The sequence below is a fragment of the Priapulus caudatus genome, unplaced genomic scaffold (assembly GCF_000485595.1).
Source record: "Priapulus caudatus unplaced genomic scaffold, Priapulus_caudatus-5.0.1 Scaffold1046, whole genome shotgun sequence".
Lineage (NCBI taxonomy): Eukaryota > Metazoa > Priapulida > Priapulimorpha > Priapulimorphida > Priapulidae > Priapulus > Priapulus caudatus.
Genome location: NW_014578107.1, coordinates 79444 through 104190, shown reverse-complemented (window position 1 = coordinate 104190; position 24747 = coordinate 79444). Strand labels below are relative to the sequence as shown.

Genomic DNA, 24747 nt, shown 5'->3' with positions numbered 1-24747 from the left:
CATTCTTGGACCGAGTTACAGCCATTTTACAGTAGATGTATGTCACGTTCCATTTCTGTAAAAATACATTAGCAGAGTATGAATAGCGATGACGGATTTGTAGATAAATATCCAGTATTTATTGTCTGTAAAATATTAAATTTTTCCCCCATTTTCTTCCTGACAGCCACCCACCTCAATAAGTGTGTGTGGGGGGGGGATATACCCCCATCCCCCCCCCGCTATCTACGCCCCTGTCAGATGAACTCAAATTTGACTTTTGATATGCATACAAATATTCATAATCATAATCTTTGTTAGCAGTAGGGCCTACTCTACAGGCGCCGCCAAACGATTTTTCAAGTGGGGGTGCTCAATTTGTTATGCTCGACAGTGGCCAATGCAGGTTTTCGAGGAGGGTGGTAAGAAACAGGCGGGAGTATGCAGGTCCTCCCCCAGAAAATTTTGGATCCCCCATTTTCCTCCTGAAAATAGGGGGGGATAATTGTACACGCCATCCCCCCCCCCTCGATAATAGGTGGGCCGGGGGATGCATCCCCCCCCCGCTATCTACGCCCCTGCACACCTCAGACACATATCCGCCCTACTATTACAGGGAATGAAAGTGTCAATGACACTGTAGCTTACAACTTAAAAGGACACAAATGAGTGAGTGAGAAGAAGTCAGTTTTAATTGAGCAACCATCGACGTACATTATAGAAACGATCTTTGATTTGATTGGCTCCGATTATATGCGGGCATATATTCGATTATATGCGGGCATATATTCCTCGCTTCCCATTGGTCGATTATATGCGGGCATATAATATGTAGTCATGTATTCTTGATTTTTGTCCACTGTGGCCAACCATATACGTGCGTGCACCCGCGTGCACGTGCGTGTACCCGCGTGTATCTGTGTGTACGTGCGTGTATCTGCGTGTACGTTCGTGCATGTACTCCCTCTGTGCATACCTGCCTGAGCAGCCATTGTTTAGAAAATTGCCTAGCTTAGCCTCTATTTCGTTAACCCCAGGTCATGAATAATATTTAAGACTGGTGTATATGGGTATAGTTCGTATTTAGATGCACTTAAGACGAATATTGCTTCCAACGTATACCGTGCTGCAAGGTTTAAAAACGGACAAAATTTCAGCAATAATTTGCGTCGATTCTTTCTTATACATGTGTATATATTTACATTATAGTGGGGCGGATATGTGACATTTTTTACTTAAAGTGTGCACTTCTGGAAAGAAGCATGAAAATTTGCTCTAGAGGGGTTTTGAGTATGCTGATTTTAAAAATTGCGGGAAACACAATGTCTCTTCAACGGTTCCCGCCAAAAAATCAAAAATTAAAAATGGCCACCAGAAAACATGTTTTTGCCCATAAATCAGCTGTAAGTGCCCCGATTACCAGACCTTGGCGTCAATACCTATGTTTTTAAAGACAAAGAATGCAATAAAACTTTTGTCAAATATCATAAGATATATCTTCCTGCCAAAATGGTGAAAATTCAAAATGGCCACCACAAAACCCAGTTTTGCCCATAAATCAGCTGTAAGTGCCCCCAAGTACCATGATCTTGGTCTCTATACATGTGTTTTTGAGGTCAATGCACCCCATAGAACGGGTATAGAACACATGTGATCTATCATAACATCTTCCCGCCAAAAAAATTAAATCTAAAATGGCTGCCACAAACGCATTTCTTTGCCATAAAATGGCTATACGTGCCACGATTACCAAGATCTAGGTATCTATACCAGTTTTTATGTCAAGGAACCTGATGGAAAGCATGAAATATCCTAACATACATCTTCAAATTCAACAAATACAATGTAAAATGTTTTTAGGTCAAAGAACTCGGTTACACATATGTGAAAAATCATGATGAAAAATAATGCCATCTATACTTCTGTTCATAATTTCTGTTACACTTTGAAAGGTACGCCTGCGTCCCTGCCAATACGTCGTTCCTTAGATCACAGCGTAAACAAAAATATGTTGCCTATGTGGAGTCACTTGGAAAGATTATTCCGTGAATGTTCGCTCTTGACCACTATCACTATGCTCGCTGGATGACGGTTCATGTGAGAGATCAACTTGCCCTCGAGATTAACAGCCCTGCCACACATGCAGAGTTTCTCAAAGGCAACGTTGTGACACAGAAAACCATCATGCACAAATTCGCAGCACTAGCCCATGATCAAGTTCATGAACAGCTGAATGCAATGGTGAAGGGAGATGGAGGCGTAATAGGTGTCACTGAAAATGAAGCAGCACTGAGATGGTGGATGGTGGCAGGTCCAGAAACAGCTAGACTATTAATGGAGTATGATGACAAACATTCAATTAAAAAGGACACAGAACGCCACCATGAACAAATACCAAGTGTGCAGAAGGCTTGCTTGATACCAAACAGATAATGTCCGATAGTGTGGTAGATACTATAAGGTCCGCAGAAGACAGGCAAAGCACAGTACCAGAAATTTGTTGCGGAGCGTATCAATGACAATATCACTGCATTCAATGACACCATACATAGGTACAATCTGCCTCTGTTGAATTCTAGTTCAGGAACGAAACCTGCGAAGTCCACTTCCAATATTTCCAACCTGCACAATTATGTTCATCTCTTCTCACGGCTGTATATATCGTGTCAAGCTAAAGAAAGTGATATGGATGCCTTCTTCGCACATGAAATTCATGCTTGGCCTCCATCGTTGGCGTCAAATGGTATCATGCGCCAAACAAGCAAATCTGACTTGATGGAATGCTTGGAGTCATTGGTACCACCGCCGGAATCTGTTCCAAATGTTGATGTCAACATTGTTGACGGTGCTGCCATTGTGCACATGCTTGACCCAAAGAAGTCCCAACTTTCTGTCAAAACATTCCAGAACTATTCACAATTGATGTTCTTTCCCTATATAGAACGCATGCTACAAGACGTTGTTCGCGTAGATGTTGTCTGGGATGTCTACAGGGAGGACAGCCTAAGGCACAAACACGACAGAACCGTGGATCTGGTAATCATCTCCGGGTGGACAATAACACCAAGATTCCTGTTAACTGGAAGAACTTCTTTTTCTGTGATGCAAACAAAGACAGCCTGTTCCAACTTCTAGCCAATGCAATACAAGAGTTTCAACCTCCTCCACAGAAGCTAGTGAACTCCACACATGGCCAGAATGCTGTATCATCTCCCATAGCTGACCTGTCAGATTTGTTCTGCACTCACGAAGAAGCAGACACACGGCTCCTGTTTTATGCTTCCCATTCATTCCATCATGGGTTTACCAAGCTGATGATACATGCAACAGATACTGATGTGGACATGTGGTGGTTATCGCAATTGCAGTGTCAAGTGTTTTACAGGACTGGGAAATATTGATAGCATTTGGTCATGGTGCTAAACTACTTTACATTCAGTGCCACCTAATTGCAGCTAAATTAGGCAACGATGCATCATGGGGTCTTCTATTCTTCCACGCAATATCAGGATGTGATACTGTTCCTGCCTTCCATGGAATTGAAAAAAAACAGCTTGGGCTGTTTGGTGCAGTATGCCTCATCTCAAACCGATTTTTGCTCGGTTATCCCATGCTCCAAGCCAGGTATCCCCCGACGACGTAGAGCAAATAGAGAGATATGTTGTTCTCTTGTATCAGCGAACATCAGCACTCAGCCATGTGAATGAAGCCAGGAAGCAGTTGTTCACTCAAAACCGTAAGATGGAAAACATTCCTCTAACGTTGCATGCCCTGGAACAGCATGTGAAAAGGGCTGTTTATCAGGCAGGGCACATCTGGGGACAGTCACTTATAGGAGACCCTAAAGTTCCATCGCCAGATTTATGGGGCTGTGAGAGAGTGACAGATGATTCCCCATGGACTCCATGCTGGACCACTCTTCCGAAGGCAGCCAAAGCTAGGCAGGAACTGTTAAAATGTGGATACAAAAAGTCATGTACAAAAAGATGCAAGTGTGTCAAAGCAAATCTCGAGTGTACACAGATGTGCTTCTGTTCAGGACAGTGTAACAGAGAATAAGCAAGCAAATCTGATCATATGAGACACTGACAGAGATCATTTAATGTTTTAACATAATACATGATACACCATTGAATTGCTTTTACACGGCATACGCGCGTGCCTTCTATTGCGTGCACTGCGTCTTCATGAAATCTGCATGATGAAACGACGTTTTGGCGGGCGCGCAGGCGTACCTTCCAAAGTGTAACAGAAATTATGAACTGAAGTATAGATGGCATACTTAAGTTTTTATCATAATTTTTCACGTGTTCTACCCAGTTCTTTGACCTAAAAAAACATTTTATATTGTTTTTGTTTAATTTGAAGATGTATGTTAGGATATTTCATGTTTTCCATCGGGTTCCTTGACATAAAAACAGGTATCCTATAACTAGATCCTGGTAATCGTGGCACGTATAGCCATTTTATGGCAAAGAAATGCGTTTGTGGCAGCCATTTTNGCAAATCTCGAGTGTGCTTCTGTTCAGGACAGTGTAACAGAGAATAAGAAAGCAAATCTGATCATATGAGACACTGACAGAGATTATTTAATGTTTTAACATAATACATGATACACCATTGGATTGTTTTTACACGGCATACGCGCGTGCCTTCTATTGCGTGCACTGCGTCTTCATGAAATCTGATGGAACGACGTTTTGGCGAGCGCGCAGGCGTACCTTCCAAAGTGTAACAGAAATTATGAACTGAAGTATAGATGGCATACTTAAGTTTTCATCATAATTTTTCACATGTTCTACCCAGTTCTTTGACCTAAAAAAACATTTTATATTGTATTTGTTTAATTTCAAGATGTATGTTAGGATATTTCATGTTTTCCATCGGGTTCCTTGACATAAAAACAGGTATAGATAACTAGATCCTGGTAATCGTGGCACGTATAGCCATTTTATGGCAAAGAAATGCGTTTGTGGCAGCCATTGTGGATTAAATTTTTTTGGCGGGAAGATATTATGATAGATCACATGTGTTCTATACCCGTTGTATGGGGTTCATTGACCTCAAAAACATATGTATATATAGAGACCAAGATCATGGTACTTGGGGCACTTACAGCTGATTTAAGGGCAAAACTGTGTTTTGTGGTGGCCATTTTGAATTTTCAAACTTTTGGCGGGAAGATCATATCTTATGATATTTGACATGTGTTTTATTGCATTCTTTGACTTCAAAAACATAGGTATATACACCAAGATCATGGTAATCGGGGCACTTACAGCTGATTTATGGGGATAAACATGTTTTCTGGCGGCCATTTTTAATTTTTGATTTTTTGGCGGGAAACGTTGGAGTGACATCGTGTTTCCCGCAATTTTTGAAATCAGTATACTCAAAACCCCCCTAGAGCAAATTTTCATGCTTCTTTCCAGAAGTGCACACCTCAGACACATATCCGCCCCACTACAGGGTACTGCCGGAACGTACCATGGGCACGGTCCGGTATACCGGAACGTACCCTGGTACCAGAGCATATAAACCAACGTGATTTATATGCTCTGCTGGTACTATCTAATATGCCGGACCATACCTCGCCTACTCCACTAACGAGTCTAGGCAGTCGCCTACGCTTACTCCCTAACAATATCAGATAGTTACCATGCAGGGTACGTTCCGGCAGTACCCTGGTGGACATAGACCCTATATGAGCGTCAGGGAGGCGCGGGCTAACGAAATGCTGGCGTAACATTGTAGTGCATACGTACACGTGTTTAAGCTGTTAAGTTGGGCACGTGGTCAGTTATGTTATACCGGTCGTACGGAAAATTACAGAGCCAGGGGCGGATCCAGGGCTGAAGCTAGACAGTATTTTTCCAGATTTTAAGGGCACATCCCCCAAAAAGGGCACACCACCCCACAGTGGGCGCCGTTAGGTGCGGAAGCACATGGGGGGGGGGGCTCGCCCAGGAAATTTCAAAATGTCAAGGGTTCCTGCATGGGCACAAAAATTAACACCATTTGAGCACACATTTAGTCAAGCAGCAATTAATAGCTAAAAACCATATACAATTTTATTTCTGCTTCATTTTGCCTGCGCTTTGCATACCAGCAATTAATGCAGAATGATTCAAGCACTTCCCTTCTTTTTCAGATATCATAGCTAGTTTTGTTACCATGTAAAATTTTGATTTCCTTCCAGTCCTGTCAATGAATCAGAAGAAAAAGAAAACAAATAAAGAATATAGCCAATTTCCATCAAATTGTTTTCTGTATTTTTCAGCGCAAAATTTCGAAGGGCACTTAATAAGGGCACTCCCAATACGGCAAATACGGTCTGAATCCGCCCCTGAGAGCTGTATATATAATAACTTATTGCTATCTTATAACTAAATTATATTGTTATATTGTATATTTTTTGTTATATTGTTATTATATACAGCTTTTACAGTAACGGAAAACACTACACCTCAGACTAACGAATACACAGACTCCACAGACCATGGCGTGGACCATAGAAATGGATAGATAACCATAGGTTAGGTTATAACCTAACCATAACCTAGGTTATCTCTATCTATTTCTATAGCGTGGACACTGCGCTATTTAAAACGGCTCCCTGTCAAAACCTGGACCGTCAAAACCTGGACCGTCAAAATCTGGACCGTCAAAACCTGGACCGTCCATGTTGTCACAGGACCCTAACCCTAACCCTAACCCTGTACATCGTTTTCATATACTTGCGTATCTACCTACCTACTACGTAACTACGTCGACGACTGCAATAGACTCCGTACTTCTCTCGCCGAGTGAATTTGGGCCCAAAATTTTTCCAACGTTTACTCAAAATTTCAGTGAAACATATCTAAATTCAATTGCCCCCCCCCCGAGTTATAGAGTCGATGAGTAAGCACGTACATTGTTCATCATAGGATAGTCAGTTGATGGCCTATTTAATTATCTATTTATTTAGCATAAATATAGCAAAACACGGAGACACATCTACAAACGACAAAAAAAATAAATACACATTCAGAAGTAAAATGGACAGACTGCACGCTTTATAAACATTTTCCCTGTGACAACATGGACGGTCCAGGTTTTGACGGTCCAGGTTCTGACGGTCCAGGTTTTGACGGGTCACCATTTAAAACAGTATGCGCGTGCATGCTCATGGGACTGCCTATAGCGAATAGAACGAAACATTGCAGTTTGCTACATATATATACTAACACTAGTAACAGTAGCAAACTATGATAATGTATTTTTACAGCTATTAAGTAGATACGTAATTTTAGAAAGTAAATTATTATTATAATTATAATTATAATATTTATAGGATTTACGTTCCTAGGTAGGCTTTGCCTCAGTAAACGACCAAATAGAATGAATATTTACATGATATAATATGACACATATATATATATATATATATATATATATATATATATATATATATATGACAGAGAGCGTCTGTGCGCGCGCGTGCGAGCGTGTGTGTGAGTGCATGCACTCACACACGCGCACAGACGCTCTCTCTCCCGCGCGCGCACATACGCTCTCACTCCCGCGCACGCACAGACGCTCTCTCCCCCCGCGCACAAACACATACACAGACTATTATATTATGTCAGTTATTATATATAATATATTAACTGCCAGAGAACCATCCTCCTTCATCTGTAGCCACTGTGCGAGAGATTGCCATTCCAGAGTGGGTCTCTACAGCCACTCAAGGAAATGTTCTATCACCTAACTCAAATGCTACACCATAGTCTCCCGAGACGCACGGATGCCGACGACGACGACGACGATATATATTAGCCTCCTAGATGATGTTAATTTTAGTTGACTGCTCTATTCGCCAGCAGCAGCGTGATCGAACCGCTTAACAAGCAGGGTATAGGAAGTGTCTAGTCTTCCTTAGTCTGTGACTACACCACTTATTTAATGCAAAAACATTTGCTACAGGTGCTCCATTTGACCCAAGGAAGGAGATCTATTTAAGGCACGGAGGGCAAGCAACTAACAAAACCAAAAATCTGATATACATGGACATTTATCATTTATTTCTGAAACTGTAGGTATAAATATTACAATGGCTATACATGATCATTTATCACCCCTCCCCCCATGCGAAACCTGTCCCCAAACTACACGACAGCAGCATTTTTGTTCTAATATCAATAACAGCTACATATACATGTAATCACTACTAACTATCACCATTTACTTTTCTCCACTTAGTAATATGATTAACATCATCCTCTCTTATATACTCTCCTACTTATTTTCAACTGCGGTGTAATACATAAGATATCATGGTATAGAATTCAAAATACCAAATATATAGCAGCTTGAACCTATTTTTAAGATAATTGATTATTAGTTTAAGGCAAATTAGACAATTTCCGACTCGATATAATAGCACCCGCAAAAACATGTCAGTGTAACAAGAATCTTTAACACACAGAGACTAATTAAATTGGAGTTCTATATTATCAATTTTCTCTCTCTCTCTCTCTCTCTCTCTCTCTCTCTCTCTCTTTCTTTCCCCCATCAAAGTCGTTGAATATACACTAACATGTGCAACTTTTATGTTATGCTTGATTGCTCATAACATTTTTTTGGTTGCCATACATCGGACACTTGTACAGCTATTTCACTCACAACAAAATATTAAACATGAATACAAATTACGTATTATGATAGTCCATAATCACCACTAACAGAAGACCAACAGCATAATCTAGACGATTAGAACACAACGTTCGGTGTCTCAAAGCATCCTGTTTCAATCCAGTTAATCGACTGATCATGATGATATTAATATATGTGTTAGTAAAATATAACCGCTTTGAAATTGGAGAAATTCTATGACACCCAAGCATTCGTGTATATCAGAACATGCATCACGTGATTACACGACATCTGTATGAACATCACTGAGTTGTATTACCCTTAAAGTACAATCAGGAGTCGATCTTGAATACATCTTATTAGAATTCTAATTAAAGCCTTAATTAAGTATGACAACACAAATGTCAGTGATCGTGACATAATGATATTTTATATAAATGATTTGCTGGTACAGCAAGCGTTCTCATATGAAGAAACCCTGACATTGGAACCCAAACCTTAACAGCGGATATGTCTTTACAATAGTGCAAGCAGTAGTAGAGTTTAACATCTGTATGATCATTGTCGGTAATACAGACCTCACTCAACTGTGAAGCTGAATGGAATTACAGTCTGGTCCCTAATTTCTAGCCCACATTAGCTGGACTATCAGGGGTTCTTGGACAGTTGGTCAACTTCCACTCACTACTAGACAACACTAATGAACGTTATGCCAAAGCAAATGACAAAACACCAAGCAGACTATGAGCTAATTAGTTCCACGTAGTTTGCTGGAAACAGTCCATACGTGCCATCTGGTCCAAAGCCCCTCCACCAACCTGGGTCTATTTGGTCAACATGTGTTATGGTGTCATCCGGATCAAAAGTTATTTCTGTCTCATCAGCTGAAAAAAAACCGCAGGGTCACAATCTTAGGTAATAAAAACTACTGTACTTTGAACAGAGTACAAAAATTACATATACAACAAGGAATTATATTTAGCATGGTGATAGGAAGTAAGACATAAAAAAGTAATAACCCTTGTTATTCTAAAACATGATTAACGTTACCGAATTTTGTGTGTTCCGAATGCTAATTCCTCCCTAATGCACTACTTACATGATGCAGGGTGTATTACTGGATTGTAAATAAACAGCAGAACCTAAAGCATCAAGAATAAGTAGCAGAATTTGATAGGGTTAGGGTATATAGAAAAATGCTGTGATGTTCAACGAACCTGCTTGATAGTCATAGAGAGCACGTGCGCTCTGGTTTGTGTATGGTATCTCAAATTCTCCCTCCTCTTCCTCTTCAGCAGCAGCACCCATCTGTTCCTCCTCCTGGAATGTTTCTATCTCTGCTTCCTCATCGTCATCCTACAGCAAGCAGCAGCACACATTTTAGAAAGAAATTTGTTTTTCAATATTTTGGAGAAAAACATAGAACAGACTATAGGAGAACATCATGATACAGGACTAATTATACATAAATTACATGACAGCATTCAAAGACTGGACCAGTGAGGAAGTTTTCTTTTTTTGTTGCAACATATCTTGCTGGGTTTTATACCATGCTCATTGAATATTAAAAACGTATTGAATACGAAAGAATACTATTGATACTGAATAGTGCACATTTGCAGTTAGGTACAACAGGACTTGTTTCAGCTGTCTCGTAATACTCTAAGTTATACGTGCCTCGGTGAGAGAAGGAGGAACTCGTTGTGGTGTCAGGTGAGGTGGTTCCGGGGCTTCTGTCACCGAGCGCCGCATCTCCTCCTCGATAAGATGCTGCTCTGTCTCCGCGGTGACCGTCGGACCCTCCTCAAGAGGTGGCTCTGCAAGATGTTGTAAACAAGTGGCCTCTAGTGCTTGCTGGGGTCAAAACTTTTATATGGCAAAACAAGTTTTCCTTTCTTTTACTACATATCACCTTTTCACTCTCTTCCACCCCATCCCCTTTCTGTGCCTCTCAATGTACCTTGTTCTCACTTACCTTCCCAGTCCTGATCCTCTTCCTCTTCTGGGGACTCCACGCGTGGCGGTAGCCCCTCTGCCAGCAGATTGCGCGTGTGCGGCGGCACCGCTGGCTCGGACATCGTCTTCACAGGGCTTGGCTGGCGTTCAGGTGTTGGTTCTCTATGCGGTGGCGATGGTCCCCTGGCTGGTGGGCTGGGCTCCCTTCTCACAGGTGGTGAGGGCTCTCTCTTCGTGGGAGGTGAGGGCTCTCTCTTCGTGGGAGGTGAGGGCTCTCTCTTCGTGGGAGGTGAGGGCTCTCTCTTCTTGGGAGGTGAGGGCTCTCTCTTTCGAGGGGGTGATGGCTCTCTCTTCTTGGGAGGTGAGGGCTCTCTCTTTCGAGGGGGTGATGGCTCCCGGGCTAGTGGCTGGGGTGTCACCTTGCTGGGAAGTGAGCTGTCTCCGGCAGCAGCTGGGACCACTGGTAGAGATCTGCTTGGTGCTTCCTGTAAAATGCAGTCCAGGCTTGAGGGTGATACCACAGTAAAGCTACAAACGTGTGGAATTCCTAGTGATGGCCATTTCCACAGTAACAGTGCATCGTAACTCGGCTATCTTGCAGAATCTTTACAGGGTAAACAAGCATAGAGTATGCAATACAAAGCAAGACATACAATACGAGAACATATCAAATGCTTGGCCCGACTGTTTACACTTCTGCAAGCTTGCATTGCAATTCTACCTCATGGTCTGCTTATCTGGTCCCACAGCACCTGGGTAGCAGTCTGCCATGTTGCTGTGGTGCTTTGGTTTACTGCTTGCCTAACCATTGTTGCCTTTAATTGCTAGCCTACCTATCTGATTTAGGCTACCAGCTGCGTAGATTTCCAACCCACCTGTTGCTCTTCCTGCTTAGCCTTCCAATCTCGCAGCACCTTTGGTGGCGGTCTGCTATGCCGCTGCGCTGCTGGGGTTATGTGCTGCTCAAACATGGCTCGTGGGTCGGCTCCTCTACGCTCCACAAGCTCATTTGCCTCCTATATATATATATATATATATACTGGCTTGTATATGCATCATTTAACAGAGCAGTAAGAACACAAATGAAGTCTTATCAATTCTAAACCACTACATATATGAAGCATTGCATGTTTCTTGCATCATGGTAGGTTACGGATTAAATATCACAGCTATACCTTCTGCATGCCTAACTGTCACATCATTTATCACATCACTGCTTATTATCATCACATATCATTATAATTCGTATATGGGAGAGTAAGCCCGGATGGGTTGGTGTATATCAACCACATAGCTGCATATGTCAACCTTACTTCCGTCAATCACTATTGCTTTACCTTGAGTCGTTCCTTACGGAGTGAGTCAGCCCTTCTCCTCCGTTCTGCATCATCCTCTCGTTCTAGACTTGCTTGCTCCTCTTCCTGTGTTGTTAAAATTTATATTTTGTTATGTGACTGTAAAACATACTGCATTGTAATTGGTGCAAAGCATGTCATATGTCATAAAAAAAGAAAACACCTAGAATGTCATTAAAAAAAACTCAGCTTCTACACTACCAGATAACCTGCTGCACCAAATAATTTCGCACGCGTATACCTATATAATAATTTACCTAACAAGCTTTACACAAATATTTTATTAAAATTAACTAGCAGATGAAAGCTCACCCATTTCTTCTTATCTTCCTCGGTCTTGGAAACGTTCGCCATGCGTTCAGCCTCGCGCTGAGAGCGGACACTGGCGGCTCTCTCCCTGGTTATCTTGTCTCTATGCAGGCCTTCTTTCTCCTGTAAGAATTGCAAGGGTTATATATTGATAAGCACTATTCACAGTGCACAGTGGGCAATTGTAAATCGTCAGTGACAGGTCTGCTTACCGTCTACTAATGCCTTCATAAAATGAAATAGCACTGCTTCTTCAGGGATGGAAAACGGCATTCCTACTGATTGGAAGAACATATTTACTAAAACCTGCCCACCTTCCCACCCACGTTGCTCTCTCATTGCTCATATCTATTTAAATCATGCTCTCCAGGTGCAACGAAAAAAATCACAGATAAATACACAAACCTATTGAATGTTGTCACAAACGACATTGCCCGGATTCACAAACACACCAACAACTCCATTCTTCTCACACCACCCTGCTCTCCTTTACTTTTCCAAAACAAGTCCAGATCAAAATTCCCAAACAATCCCGAAAGGCTGCAAGCGTATGACGTACACGACATCACATTTGTGTCAAATGTATTGAAAATACATTGAATATGTTGATATGAATGTATTCAAAATTATTTTACTTAAATATGGTAAGTTCATTATTTCATGACGATTGTAGTACAATACCTCTCTGACCAATCTCTCTCCCTCAAGTTTTTCCGTTTCTGCCTGTGACTTCTTCCGATCTTCAGTTTTTCTCTTGCGTTCTTCAACCTAGGTGAACCACACACGGTTGTTAATTTCACGTTTTGGAGCTCTAGCTGGCCCAATCATAAAGCAGATCAAGTCATTCACCAGTGATTATAACTACTATCAAAATCGTATGTATCGCAATACATATCGTATCGTGAAAGGTTTATTATAATGCAGATTATATCTGGAGTTACCCATATCATCCCACCCCTAATGTATATCCCCCCGAACTGATCAAACTCATTTGTGTATTGGTGATTGACTCTAGCAACTAGCAATCGGGGATGAATTGCCTGGTTATCCGACATGCCTTCTGCCATACTCAACAATAATAAAAGCATGCAGGGCTTGCATGTAGTTGGCACCAGCAAAAGTACTCGTGTTTAAAGGAATACTTTACTCTAGAATTTGAGAGTATATTATGATAATAGATTTATAAATAATAGCACATACCTATAAATATCTATAATTACGCATTCACGTTTGTCATAAAACAACATTGAATTTCAAAATCTTCATTTTTGGGCGCTGACATGACACCCGCGACCGTGCTGCCACCCCAAAAAAATCGCGTATTTGACAATTTATTTTGCACGTTACAGACCGAAGGCTAATCACAAAAGTGCAATTATATTTATACCTAAATGCTATTTAACCGAACGATAATTCATTTTAGGGCAAATTTATCCATATTATAACTGAAACTACATGTCGTTTATAAGATATTGCAATCCTTCTGCTTTTAAGGCCCGCTTATGTCGGCCTTACGACCTAGTCGCCGACAAGATTTCAATATCGTACGTCAAAAACCGGCCAGATCGCCGATAAAAACATCGGCGACCAAACTCGACATGAGTGCTCTTACGATCGAAAATACGGTCGCCGACTGTGATCGCAGCATATCGCAGGAATAGAACATGTTCTATTTCTATGCGGCTGTCGGCGACAAATCGTGAGTGGCAGCCAATCACCGCAGCGTGTCGAGTCACATGATTATCAAAAGTCACGTCATTAATAAAATGGCAGCCTACACGCCACTCGTCAGCAGTTTACAAAGAGGGATTATTGCACAAACCCTTTCTCAAATATATATTAAGTTTTCCGTAATCACATGAAAAAAAATTCTGCACATGATTATAACGATGTTCAGAAAATTGAGGATAGATTTACGAAGTTACATGATGTTTACTGGTAAGCGCCATTTTGTTGTTTACGTACGTGACTCGTTTTATGTAGACTGGTCCCGGCGTCAAACTTGCTCTGTTTGTGCTAAAGAACTGCTTGTGCTAGTACAAATACTGGGGCCGCGAACCCGTCTACGTTTCATGCAGGAACGCTACGATCTGATCGGCGATGTACAAGCGTAGTCACTCCAAGTCGACATGAGTGGTGCTACGCTGCTAATCGGCGATAAATTAGTCGCCGATAGACAAATCGTAGGCCGACATAAGCGGGCCTTTAAATTAATAAATAAGAAACACCCTCGGTCTGTAGCCCTTGGCTGAAAAGTCCTTTTGCGCAACTTTTAAGATAGTGCGCTTTGAGTGTATAAATCGTTGTAATCAAACTGTAGTCGTTAGTTTTAAAACATAAAAAAAAATGTCTAATGGTGATTAATTGAACCATGAAATTTTTAATGTAACGTAATTTTAACCTAAATCAACTGAAAATAACCCTAGAACCTAGAGTCCAGTATTCCTGTGTTCTCGGTTATGACCAGCAGATTCCTCATGACATAATAGAATGAAAGTGTCAAAGACACTGTAGCTCACCACAAAAAAGGACACAAATGAGTGACTAAGAAGATGTCAGTTTTAATTGAGCAACCATCGACGTACATTATAGAAACGATTGCCATCTATATATCGCAATAATAATTTATAAACCAAAATGAATCACAATTTGTGACCGTAGATGGCGCTATACCCGCTTTGTAGCGATGGCGTTTGAAATAAATAGGTTATGCTGCGTTCCAAAATGTTTTGTAAATCTTTACTTTAATATAGACGTTTTATCGGCAGGGTGGAGAGGAAATACCAATTTTGCATTAAAGATATTGTCAATGAAATCTTGTAAAACGAACCAGACGAGTGTGACACCACAGACTGTTTGTGTCGATATAATATGCTATATAATTGCCAAACCCTACCTAATTTGCATAATTTTTTTTTAAATATAAAAACCCCTAGCCCTTTATTCATTCACATACCAAAAATGAGCAAAATCCGTTGAACCTGAACTGACTAATGGCAATTCCCACTTTTGCCAAAAAATTGCCGTGGCTCGAAAGTACGTCGACTGGCGTGCTTCAAAATAGGACGTTTGATATGGGAGCATAGCAGTAACAACTATACCCAATTTCAAACATGTGGGCCAAACGGTTCCTGAGTTATCGTTGACCGAAGCAAAATGTTGACGGACGGACGGACGGACGAACGCACGGACGTACGGACGGACGTACGACGGACGACGACCCATGGCAATAGCTCAGCTTGACGATGTCAAGGTGAGCTAAAAACAACAACCAGCACTAGGGCCATTAAATATACGTTCAAAATAAATATGACAAGAATATACTACCTCAGTCTGCTCCCAGAACTCATCTCGTGCAGAAGCATCAATATCCCTTTCAGGAACGATTCGTTTGTAAACAGAGCCCTGAAACCACATGCAGAAGAATCAAGCTATTGCTAATCAGTATGAGGATGAAAGCGGAGACACAGTCTTCAGTTTAGACAGACCAGTTAACCTCTCCAATCCTCCCGATGTACATACTACTCTGAACGGTAATGCAGATGTGTGTGGAGGGAGGGGGCCTGAAGGTTGTGCATACTTATTACTCAATGTACACTCCATTCTTAATTGCATGACCATGCCACTAGTTTTTAATGCTATTGAGAATGTTTATTATTAAAGAGATATGTTAAATTGCAGTAATCATTGGTAGACATTATCTTAAAAGGTAGAAATGTGATACGGACGTAAAATGGAACTCAAGTAAAAAGCACAAGTATGCCTCATATCAGGACATGGAAAAGTCACAGCATGGGGCACAAGCATGTAATGTTGTTGATGCACAAGGATCACATGGGCAGATAATATGCTGCTAACGCCATTGTAGAGAACATGGTGGTTGCTGTACGCACCACAGGCTTTGTCTGCAGTGGAGGCTTGGGCTTCTCATGGAAGTTGAACGATGACACAGTGGACTTGGAGATCTTATCCATGATGGCATCCACTTCCACATCATCGTCTGTTCGTGCATTGATGGTCACATGAGCCCCCTGCACAAAAGTTATCATCACTCAGATGAGCATGTACATGCAAAAGGTTTCTCTGTGGGAAGGCCATGATGAATACAATTAAGTGACTATATGGGTTTCCAGATAGAATGGATTGCACACTTGAAGACATGAGCTCTTCTTAGGCAAAGAAACTTTTAAAGAATCATGTGATTTCTTAATGAATAAGTTGATTACATAGTATTGTGGGTAGTATAGAACATAGATAGATATTGTCCATTGCATGAACAGATCAATTATATACTGTTGGATTGCTGTGTTATTAAAGATGTCCCTGTAGTTTGTGTTTAATTACCAGGAATATGATTGCACATGTGCTGTCATAAACACGACCTTGACAAAGGAATACATCAGATGATGATAAAACCTGTTTAATGTGGTGAAGTAAATGGTCTAGCTTGCATCACGATTATTTCGATCATTCAATGGAAATCGTTTTTTTTTTTAGATGCGAGTGGTATAGACCACTTTCCCACAGTGACACTTAATGAGGCACCTATATGTGCAACATGAAAATAACAGAGAGATACATTTTAGAAGAACTTTAACAATCTCAGTTGACTCATACATGTATGAAAACACAAAAACAACATTTCACTTAAATACGAAAACCGATTTCAACATACAATTAACAAACGACCATGAGATATAGTTTAATAAACTAGTTTTGTCTTCATCAGATACACTAAGATCAAATGCATGTTTGAATATTCATTTATTTACAATACACAATATCAATTCACATTTTATATACATATAGGCATTTTTCAATAATAAAAAAAAAGGTTCTTTCATGTTTAATCTACACGTTATGATTGGCGTTTACACGGGCAGTGAATATAAGACGTGCAATATTCCTCTTTCCATCATCAGGAGCACCAAATGAATAGCGCCTGCTTATCAATTCTCCATACACACACACAATAAAAAAACGTGATAACACATTTACTCAAATACTATATTATAATGCATATTTCAAGTGTGGATGCGATTTAATCACGGGTAAAAAAATCCCCGTATAACTACTCCTTCATTTGAAATATTAATTTGCACAAGTTTGCACATTCAGTTTTCTGTATCCTCTTACAACAAAAACATCACATGCATATATAAAACATTGAAAATATGGCACTAAAAATAATAAAACCATAAAAAATAGCTAAAATATAGATCTTACATCTTGAGGTAAAGAATGGGTCCTTTATATTTCTAAAGAAGTGCTACTATGTGTATTTAACACGTTGCACAGAACAAACACTGGGACATTCACCCAATGCTGACTAGAATGTGCATAAAATAATGCATTAAACGGCACTACTTTATTAATATAACAAATGAGACAGCACTTTAAAGTTGACCATGAGACAATCCACAATCATCATTTGCCATCATTGAAATTCTCCTTCTATTGCATGCAGCTGTATTTCCATCTTTCTGCTAGCCCTTTGATGCTATTCTGTCGGTGGTGCTCATGCATCGTTCAGAGGCCGAGAGACAGTAGCCCGGCGGTGACAATGTGATTCCCATCACACCTTTGAAGTCGGGCATGTCACCACCAGGTGGCAGCGTAAAACGGAAGCGCTGAAGCAGGTTGCCAAGGTAGAGAAACAGTTCTTTTGAAACAAGATGCTGGCCAAGACATGCTCGCCGCCCTACAACACAAGAACATGCAGTCATGAGAACCCTTCACACACTAATCATGCGAGTTAGTCGCATCAATGACAGCTCACTGTAAAATAGGTGAATACAAATGTTTAATGCAAGATGTTCGATTTTTATTCACTCGTGTAACATATTGGCACATGGCAACAAACGTAGCTCAGTACACATACTATAGCTGCCCAGAGGCATCATCTATCAAATAAAATAAGTATTGAAATTTTGACCAAATTTCACCTACAAACTCTGAGTGTATCCTTAAACTTTTGCAATGAAAGATTGAAGTGCAAAGTCGAACAGGCCTGAAGTTCTTAGATGAGAGCTTCTTACCTGCCGAAAATGGCATCCATGCATTTGGTTTACATAGCTTGCCATTGTCAAAGAAACGGTCAGGGTTGAAGAGGTCTGGGCGGTGCCAGTGGCGTGGATCTTTGTGGATGGCCCACTGCAGGCCAACAACAAATGCACCCTTGGGTATGTGATAGCCCCTCAATGTCGTATCATGCTTCACACCTGTAGATAGAGAGTAGGCAATAAATAAAATGTCCTCAAATCTGGAGTAATGTTACCTTATAAGAATATTTAACGTTTCTATAGAATATATTTATATATACATCTATGTTTCTATATATAGAATATATAGTACATAAGAGTTTATATTAGTTTACATGCTACCTGATGTAATTCATTTGGTTGGTAGACTTTTTGACATTGCATATTGCAAAAGAATTTTGATTTTACTTAATAATAATATTATGATGTATCATTAAAAAAACTCTAGAATGCCTGGAAAACCAAGACATCAAATTACAAACATGGAGCCACCATTAACAGCTCACTCACCGTGAAAAACACCAAGTGGATTGATACTGGCTACCCTGTGTACTTCCATGATTGTTGCTTCTAGGTAGGGCAGATTCTTTCTATCCTGTAGACGCACCATGCGCCCCTGACCTACCACTCTGTAACAAAACGCAGTCCGAACATTAGCCCAACGCATTCAACACGGTGCACCTCTACTTCAGTATGTAATGGATATATGAGAATCTGACACGTTGCTAAAACACTATTCACATAATAATTTTATGGTTTGTCTATCCATTCTACACCAAACAGCAATAGAATTTCCGTTCTCTGAACTGTAATTATGTCTGTTCACGTCAGGAGGAGCTTACCGATCTATGTCAGCCTGAATGCGCTCCTGTACTTCAGGGTGTTTAATGAGGTAGAGTAGAGCCCACATTAGTGTGCTCACAGTAGAGTCAAAGCCGGCACTGAATAGATCACAAAGTGCTTGCACAATATGTTGCTCTGCAAAGAATACAAGAATGCCTGTTAGCAACAAAAAACCAATCTCCAAGTAAAATACACACATTTATCATCATGGAAACTAATAAATTATTACAACGGTAATGAAATAAATGATGACGTATATGCGTATATGTATTTCTGTGCATCAGTGTTGTTACAGAAGTACATGTGAAAGTGGTAGTGTTTGATAAGTTTGTACGTATTTCTACCTGAGAGGCCATCGACGGATCGACCATCTTCCTGCTTTAACAGGTACGCATCTGCCAAGTGCTGACCACTGCTGCCATCTAGTGTCTGTCTGTGCTCATCTAGGATCATCTTCACAAAGCGTGTTGCTGCAGAGTGGCTTTTTCTCACTTCCGCACCAGCCGAGCGAAATCCTGGCACTGCCTTTAGCATAGGCAGGAAATTCATCAGTATGATCTGAAATAAATCGAGAAGAATAAGCCATCTATATGATGTAACCACTATTAATACCTATAAAATGAAAACGTACGTGAGAAGTGCTCAGTAGTCCTTTCCAGCACAAGTAATGTGATGGGGGAACTCACTGCCAGCAGGACAGCTATCATCTGAGACTAGTGTCCGGCATTGAGAATTGCCACAAAGATATCTGCACCACTCGGACTAGAACTCTCCTTTGCATTGATGCAAAACTGCCTACCTTGCCAAATGCCTGTAAGCCTTTCTCCTGCTCAGTGAGGAAACTGGCAACCTTGGGACTGTCATAGTCCAGCGTTGTGTTCATTAACAGAGACAGAATCAAGTTGTTTACGCTGCTTCTAAACAGCCCTGCAAGCAAAAGACAAGACACGTGTAAGGCCATACTGTTACTGCTGGTGGTTCAAACTTGACTTCCCTGCTTAACTTTAATGATTCAACCTTTGTAATATTTTTTTAAATCTTGGGAAGATTGCCTAATAGATTTGGATAATGCCCAAAATTATGACCGTATTCACAAACAATGACTTTAAATAATTAATTATAACATAACTTAAATAATTTATATAAAATGGTATAGCCATTTAATATTTTAAAAACATAACTGGTTCATATTTGACTAAAACACTAGTACAATCTTTTTACGTGCAAGAATTTTTCACATGCTAGGTTCCACTAAGTAGTGCACCATGAAATGATTTCCCATTAGCTTTAACTCGAACAACCAGTCAGAATCTTGCAAACTAACTTTTTTCCTAATACAGTGATGTGTATAATAAATATATCCCCATAGTACTTATGAATCTAATGGTCAAAAAATTTGCCTACCAATTAACGAATTCGTAAAATGATGTGCTGCATTACCGCGAACCAGAAATATCTCAGCGATGGCATAACAATGACATCACTGTTCAATGCCATAAATACATTAAATTTTCCAAGGTTACATTCCAGTCAGATAACATAATGGTTTGATTTGTATAACTGGTTATGCTGGCAGCATTCCCGGAGCATTCCGCAGCATTCATGAATAACCTTCACTTCAAACCAACGCCACAAGTCCGAACCAGCTCCGTGTACAGAAACTTTATTACAGAGGTATGTGATACCCTCTTACCTTCTCACTCTCTACATGCCTACACATCCCCGTCCTCACTACATTCATCCCTACAACTCCCCCTTCTCACTCACTACACCCATACACCTTCCCCTCCTCAATAACAACATGCCTATACCTCCCTTCCTCATTCAGTACATTCACGTATCCCCCCCATCTTCACTCCCCACATCTCACCCTTTTCATTCTCTACAACCCCACCCACCACCCTATCCATATCTCCCTATCCCTCATCGTGCTCAGCGGTGTGTGTGCCTACCTCTGACGTCGAGTGGCCTGCCATGCTGTAAGGTGATAAAGCGGGACAGCCGCGTCAGCTCTTCTATCATCGCCCGCTCGAGGGCGCTTGCGATGCCCGTTTCGGCGTCAGGACGTTCCAACAACCGCCGCCACTGCAGAAATATGCGACGGTGCTGCTGCAGCACCGCTCCCTCCGACTGGAAGATTCCTGAAGACGCAAGATGAACATTACATCATTTTTCTGTTAAAATTACACGACATTATCGCAGAGTAATTCCCACTAGGGGCGCGCCAATGCACTCAGCAATACCAACTCTCATATTACATCTCATAATATGACTTATAGAATTAGATTACACTCAACAAAGCACATTTCAGTAGTAAAAAACAGGTGCTAACGATGAGAGAGGTAAGGCCATCAAAAATAGAAGCTATACCTGGCACGTCAAGTACCACGATGGAGGAAACACACCTACCGTATGTGCCAATGATGTCATCTGACTCTCCCACCTGTGGGTGAGCACAGAACTCCTCTCTCCTGAATGCTTCGCGCACCAGTGCTGGGTCAGACAGCACGATCACCTGCTTGCTGCCAAAGTACACGCTAAACAGACCCTCTGTAATAAAGAGTTAAATAGAAGCTGAGTATGCTTACAGGATGGCTTCAGACCAAGTAATCACTCAAAAGTAATTCGTAATTAGATGCTGGCAATGACTGCCACATCATCTAGCAATGTTTCAAAACATAAATTTATAGTCAGAACGACATATTTATCTTACTGCATGAGAAAGAGAAAGGGAAAAGAGAGGAGAAAAGTGGGAGAGAGGAGAGAGAGGCAAGACAAGGGAGAGAGAAAGAGTAAAAGAGAACCAGAGAGAGAAATAGGAAAGAAAAAGGGCAAGTGAGAGAATGTGAGGTATGGTGGGAGAGGGCAAGGAGAGGAGGGATTGGTTATCTAATGCATACACGCACACATGTACAAGATTCCTTCCAACTCAACCTATTGGTTCAGACAAATTATCACACGCGAAAAAAAAACCACACAAAATTTGAACCAAAAAATCCCTCAGTCGCGCATATGCAGTCTTTCCCTATAAATATGTAGGACTTGATATAGAGAATGAGCAATTAAATCTCAATTATTGTCAGTACAATTTTTGATAATTACCCCTCGAATTACTAACGGTTTATGCGTTTGAATGCCACAGGTGAGACTCATGCATAACAAGTTCTCTTAGAGTATGCATAAATAACTGCCTTTTTGCTACCTCATTATTACATTAAACTGTTGTACGTGGCTAACAGAATTAGCTGAAGATATATGCCTCTTAATGGTTACATCAAAACGGAGGCCATTCCAACACCCCCCCCCCCCGGATAACAAACAAAACTCTGTTCTGACATTTTGTACACCAGAAATGCTAGCCAGAGAAACAGGCGACAGATTCTAGCAATATCAAACGTCGCACATGAAAGAAAGCTCGCTACTTTACTTAGGGCCCCCTTAGGGCATTGGATCTATTTTTATCCCAAGAGACGAGAGACCTAAATCCTACCTAATTCTTTCTGACATTTTTTTACTGTTGTGCAATGAAACTGGTTGCGAAATGTGTGTAGACTATTTTGAGACACCTGAGAGCGCTGCTTGCACCCGAGGTCGACGTTACACAAGACCGAACCATTTTTTAAAAGCTATTAATGTGCACAATCACTGTGATAGAACTGCTAATGTGTACAGTGACCGCTCGTCACAAAGCAGTGTAAAAAAAAGGTCCAACCCCTAGTTTAAAAAAAAACTACTTTTGCGCGAGGTACAAACATCAGAGAATTCAGTTTCATTCGTTTTTTTGCATCATTGCGTAAACAAGTCACAACGTGACCTCAGAACATTCGGAAACATTATCGGTTCATTCAACTGACCGTCTTCTGAGCATACTACACTTGTTTTCACAACAAAATCTCCCAAGCGCATAGCGAATTTCGTCTACACACACGCCACAGCACTTTGCATTTCTCTGTCCGAACCACTGGGCGTCCAAGACTGCCATATAAAACGTAAAAAGTATCGCTGCACGTACAAGACTCCATTAACAACTTCACGACGATAACTCACCTGGGTACCTCTCCATTGCTAGCTTTGTTAGATAGAGGAAGGGCAACTCGCCCATGTGCAGGAGACTTCCGAACACAGGCCACCCCCACGGGCCGGGTGGCAGCTTCCTCCACCACCTCGCCTTCAGCCAGGGAGACACTTGGGTTAGGATCAGTACGCATAGAGCTGTGACGATTATTCCAGTGGTGCCTAGTGCACCAATGACTCGCTCAGCGAACGCCATTATCTGAAAGTGAGTAATAAACGCTTGAACGGCTACGAATCGCCCCCCAAATGTCCTATAAAAGGACACTACTGGTGACAGGTTACAACATAATATATCAATTACATAAAAGTAGTGATAACTAGTTGGCGTATCTATCGAACTAGTTACTCTATAAATCGGTATCTATCATAAACTACAATTGCATCGGCGACTCATAAAATACTGCAATAAAATAGTTTTTTTATGAACCATTTCAATGCAGACATTTTCAGTCGCCAGTATTTTATGGGTCTGTCCTGAAGGAGACCCTTCCAAACCCATTGAGAATTTTACGCTGCCATTCACGGGACGCTATTGTCGGCGTTCTCACAGCACAAAGAATTGCAGGTGCACGGAGCAACATGCACGAGCAAAACGGGAAAACTTTCGCACGAGTCGAACTTACCTCTTGTGAAACGTGCTGGGTGATCGAACTTGACTTTCTAATTCTCACTCTCACTTTTTCGATTGCGCCTCCTCCTTCTCGTGTGTGCGTGTGCGCGTGTCTATTTGCGTGTGCGTGTGGCGAAATGACGCGGCGTGTGAGCTTCTCGTTGCTCGGCGGAGCCTTGTATGGATGAGGCGAGACGGCATGCGCGTCTTTTATACGGATCCGGTGCTGTTGACCTAACGGCCGTGGGGCAGGCAGGTGATCCAGGTGAGTAACCTCTGCTGCTGCTACCGCTGCTGCCGCCGCCTCCGCCACTCTCTCGCCCTCACAGCTCACCGGCCTTGGCCAACTTCCCGTGTTGTGAAATCCGCCGCGCACGGGCCCGCGGGCGATGCCGTCTGTCATGGTGCTCGGCATGCAGGTGCGTGCATGCATGCATGCATCTGTGCGTGCGTACGCGCGCGCGTGTGCAAGCATACGTGAACGACTGTGTGCGTGCGTGTGCGTGTGCGCGTGCGTGCGTGCGGGCAGGCGGGCGTGCCGTCGTCGTTCGTCACGGCAAGGTGTTGGCGCGCGCCGGGAGCAGCAGCCAGCAGCAGGTACGTAATAATCCAGCAACAACGCTAACGCAGGCAACCACGCGAGTGCCAGTTACTCAGCTTTTCTCTGCTGCTGCTGCTGCTGCTGCTGCTGCTGCCACTGCTGACACCTTGACCCATTTCTCGCATATGTTAACCCGGCGAATAGCAGATCCCTTATTGACAGAAAGTGAAAGCGCGGCTGCGGCCGGTGTCCGGGTGAGCCGAGAAGGGGGTGGGAGGAGGAGGAGGAGAAGGGGGTGTGGGTTGCTGGAGCTTGGCATATTAGCACAATAGGCATGTGTCAGCAGCACTACGTGAAGAGAAAGTGAGGGGGAGGGAGAGCTAGAGGGGAGGGATGGAGGGA

The 24747-nt window shown here is 41.7% G+C and overlaps 2 protein-coding genes across 2 annotated transcripts in view; both read right to left on the bottom strand.

Annotated features, from left to right (window-relative positions):
• Positions 1-8024: 8024 nt before the first annotated feature.
• LOC106815124 (drebrin-like protein B) overlaps positions 8025-24747 on the bottom strand; it is a 54885-nt gene continuing 38162 nt past the window's right edge. The window contains exons 5-14 of the mRNA XM_014819553.1: positions 16130-16267; positions 15564-15641; positions 12918-13004; positions 12240-12359; positions 11910-11993; positions 11448-11588; positions 10592-11057; positions 10294-10433; positions 9834-9972; positions 8025-9500 (exon numbers count right to left, since the gene is read on the bottom strand). Of these exons, the coding sequence (XP_014675039.1) occupies positions 9358-9500; positions 9834-9972; positions 10294-10433; positions 10592-11057; positions 11448-11588; positions 11910-11993; positions 12240-12359; positions 12918-13004; positions 15564-15641; positions 16130-16267 (1536 nt within the window). The 3' untranslated portion in view covers positions 8025-9357. The remainder of the gene's footprint in view (positions 9501-9833; positions 9973-10293; positions 10434-10591; positions 11058-11447; positions 11589-11909; positions 11994-12239; positions 12360-12917; positions 13005-15563; positions 15642-16129; positions 16268-24747) is intronic.
• Positions 16565-24240, bottom strand: LOC106815123 (cytochrome P450 18a1-like). The gene is made up of 10 exons (XM_014819552.1): positions 23818-24240; positions 23168-23393; positions 21530-21670; positions 21073-21261; positions 19920-20047; positions 19465-19678; positions 19120-19255; positions 18788-18906; positions 18275-18457; positions 16565-17937 (listed from the first exon to the last, which is right to left on the bottom strand). Exons 1-10 carry the CDS (start codon positions 24235-24237, stop codon positions 17723-17725), a joined length of 1971 nt encoding a protein of 656 aa, XP_014675038.1. The 5' UTR covers positions 24238-24240; the 3' UTR covers positions 16565-17722.

Coding starts and splice junctions, on each gene's coding strand:
- LOC106815123 (XM_014819552.1), bottom strand. CDS start 24,237: ATGCATGCACGCACCTGCATGCCGAGCACCATGACAGACGGCATCGCC. Junction 23,394..23,817: donor CCCAGCACGTTTCACAAGAG/GTAAGTTCGACT, acceptor ACTCACTTTCAG/ATAATGGCGTTCGCTGAGCG. Junction 20,048..21,072: donor CAGGCCACTCGACGTCAGAG/GTAGGCACACAC, acceptor TTTTGCTTGCAG/GGCTGTTTAGAAGCAGCGTA.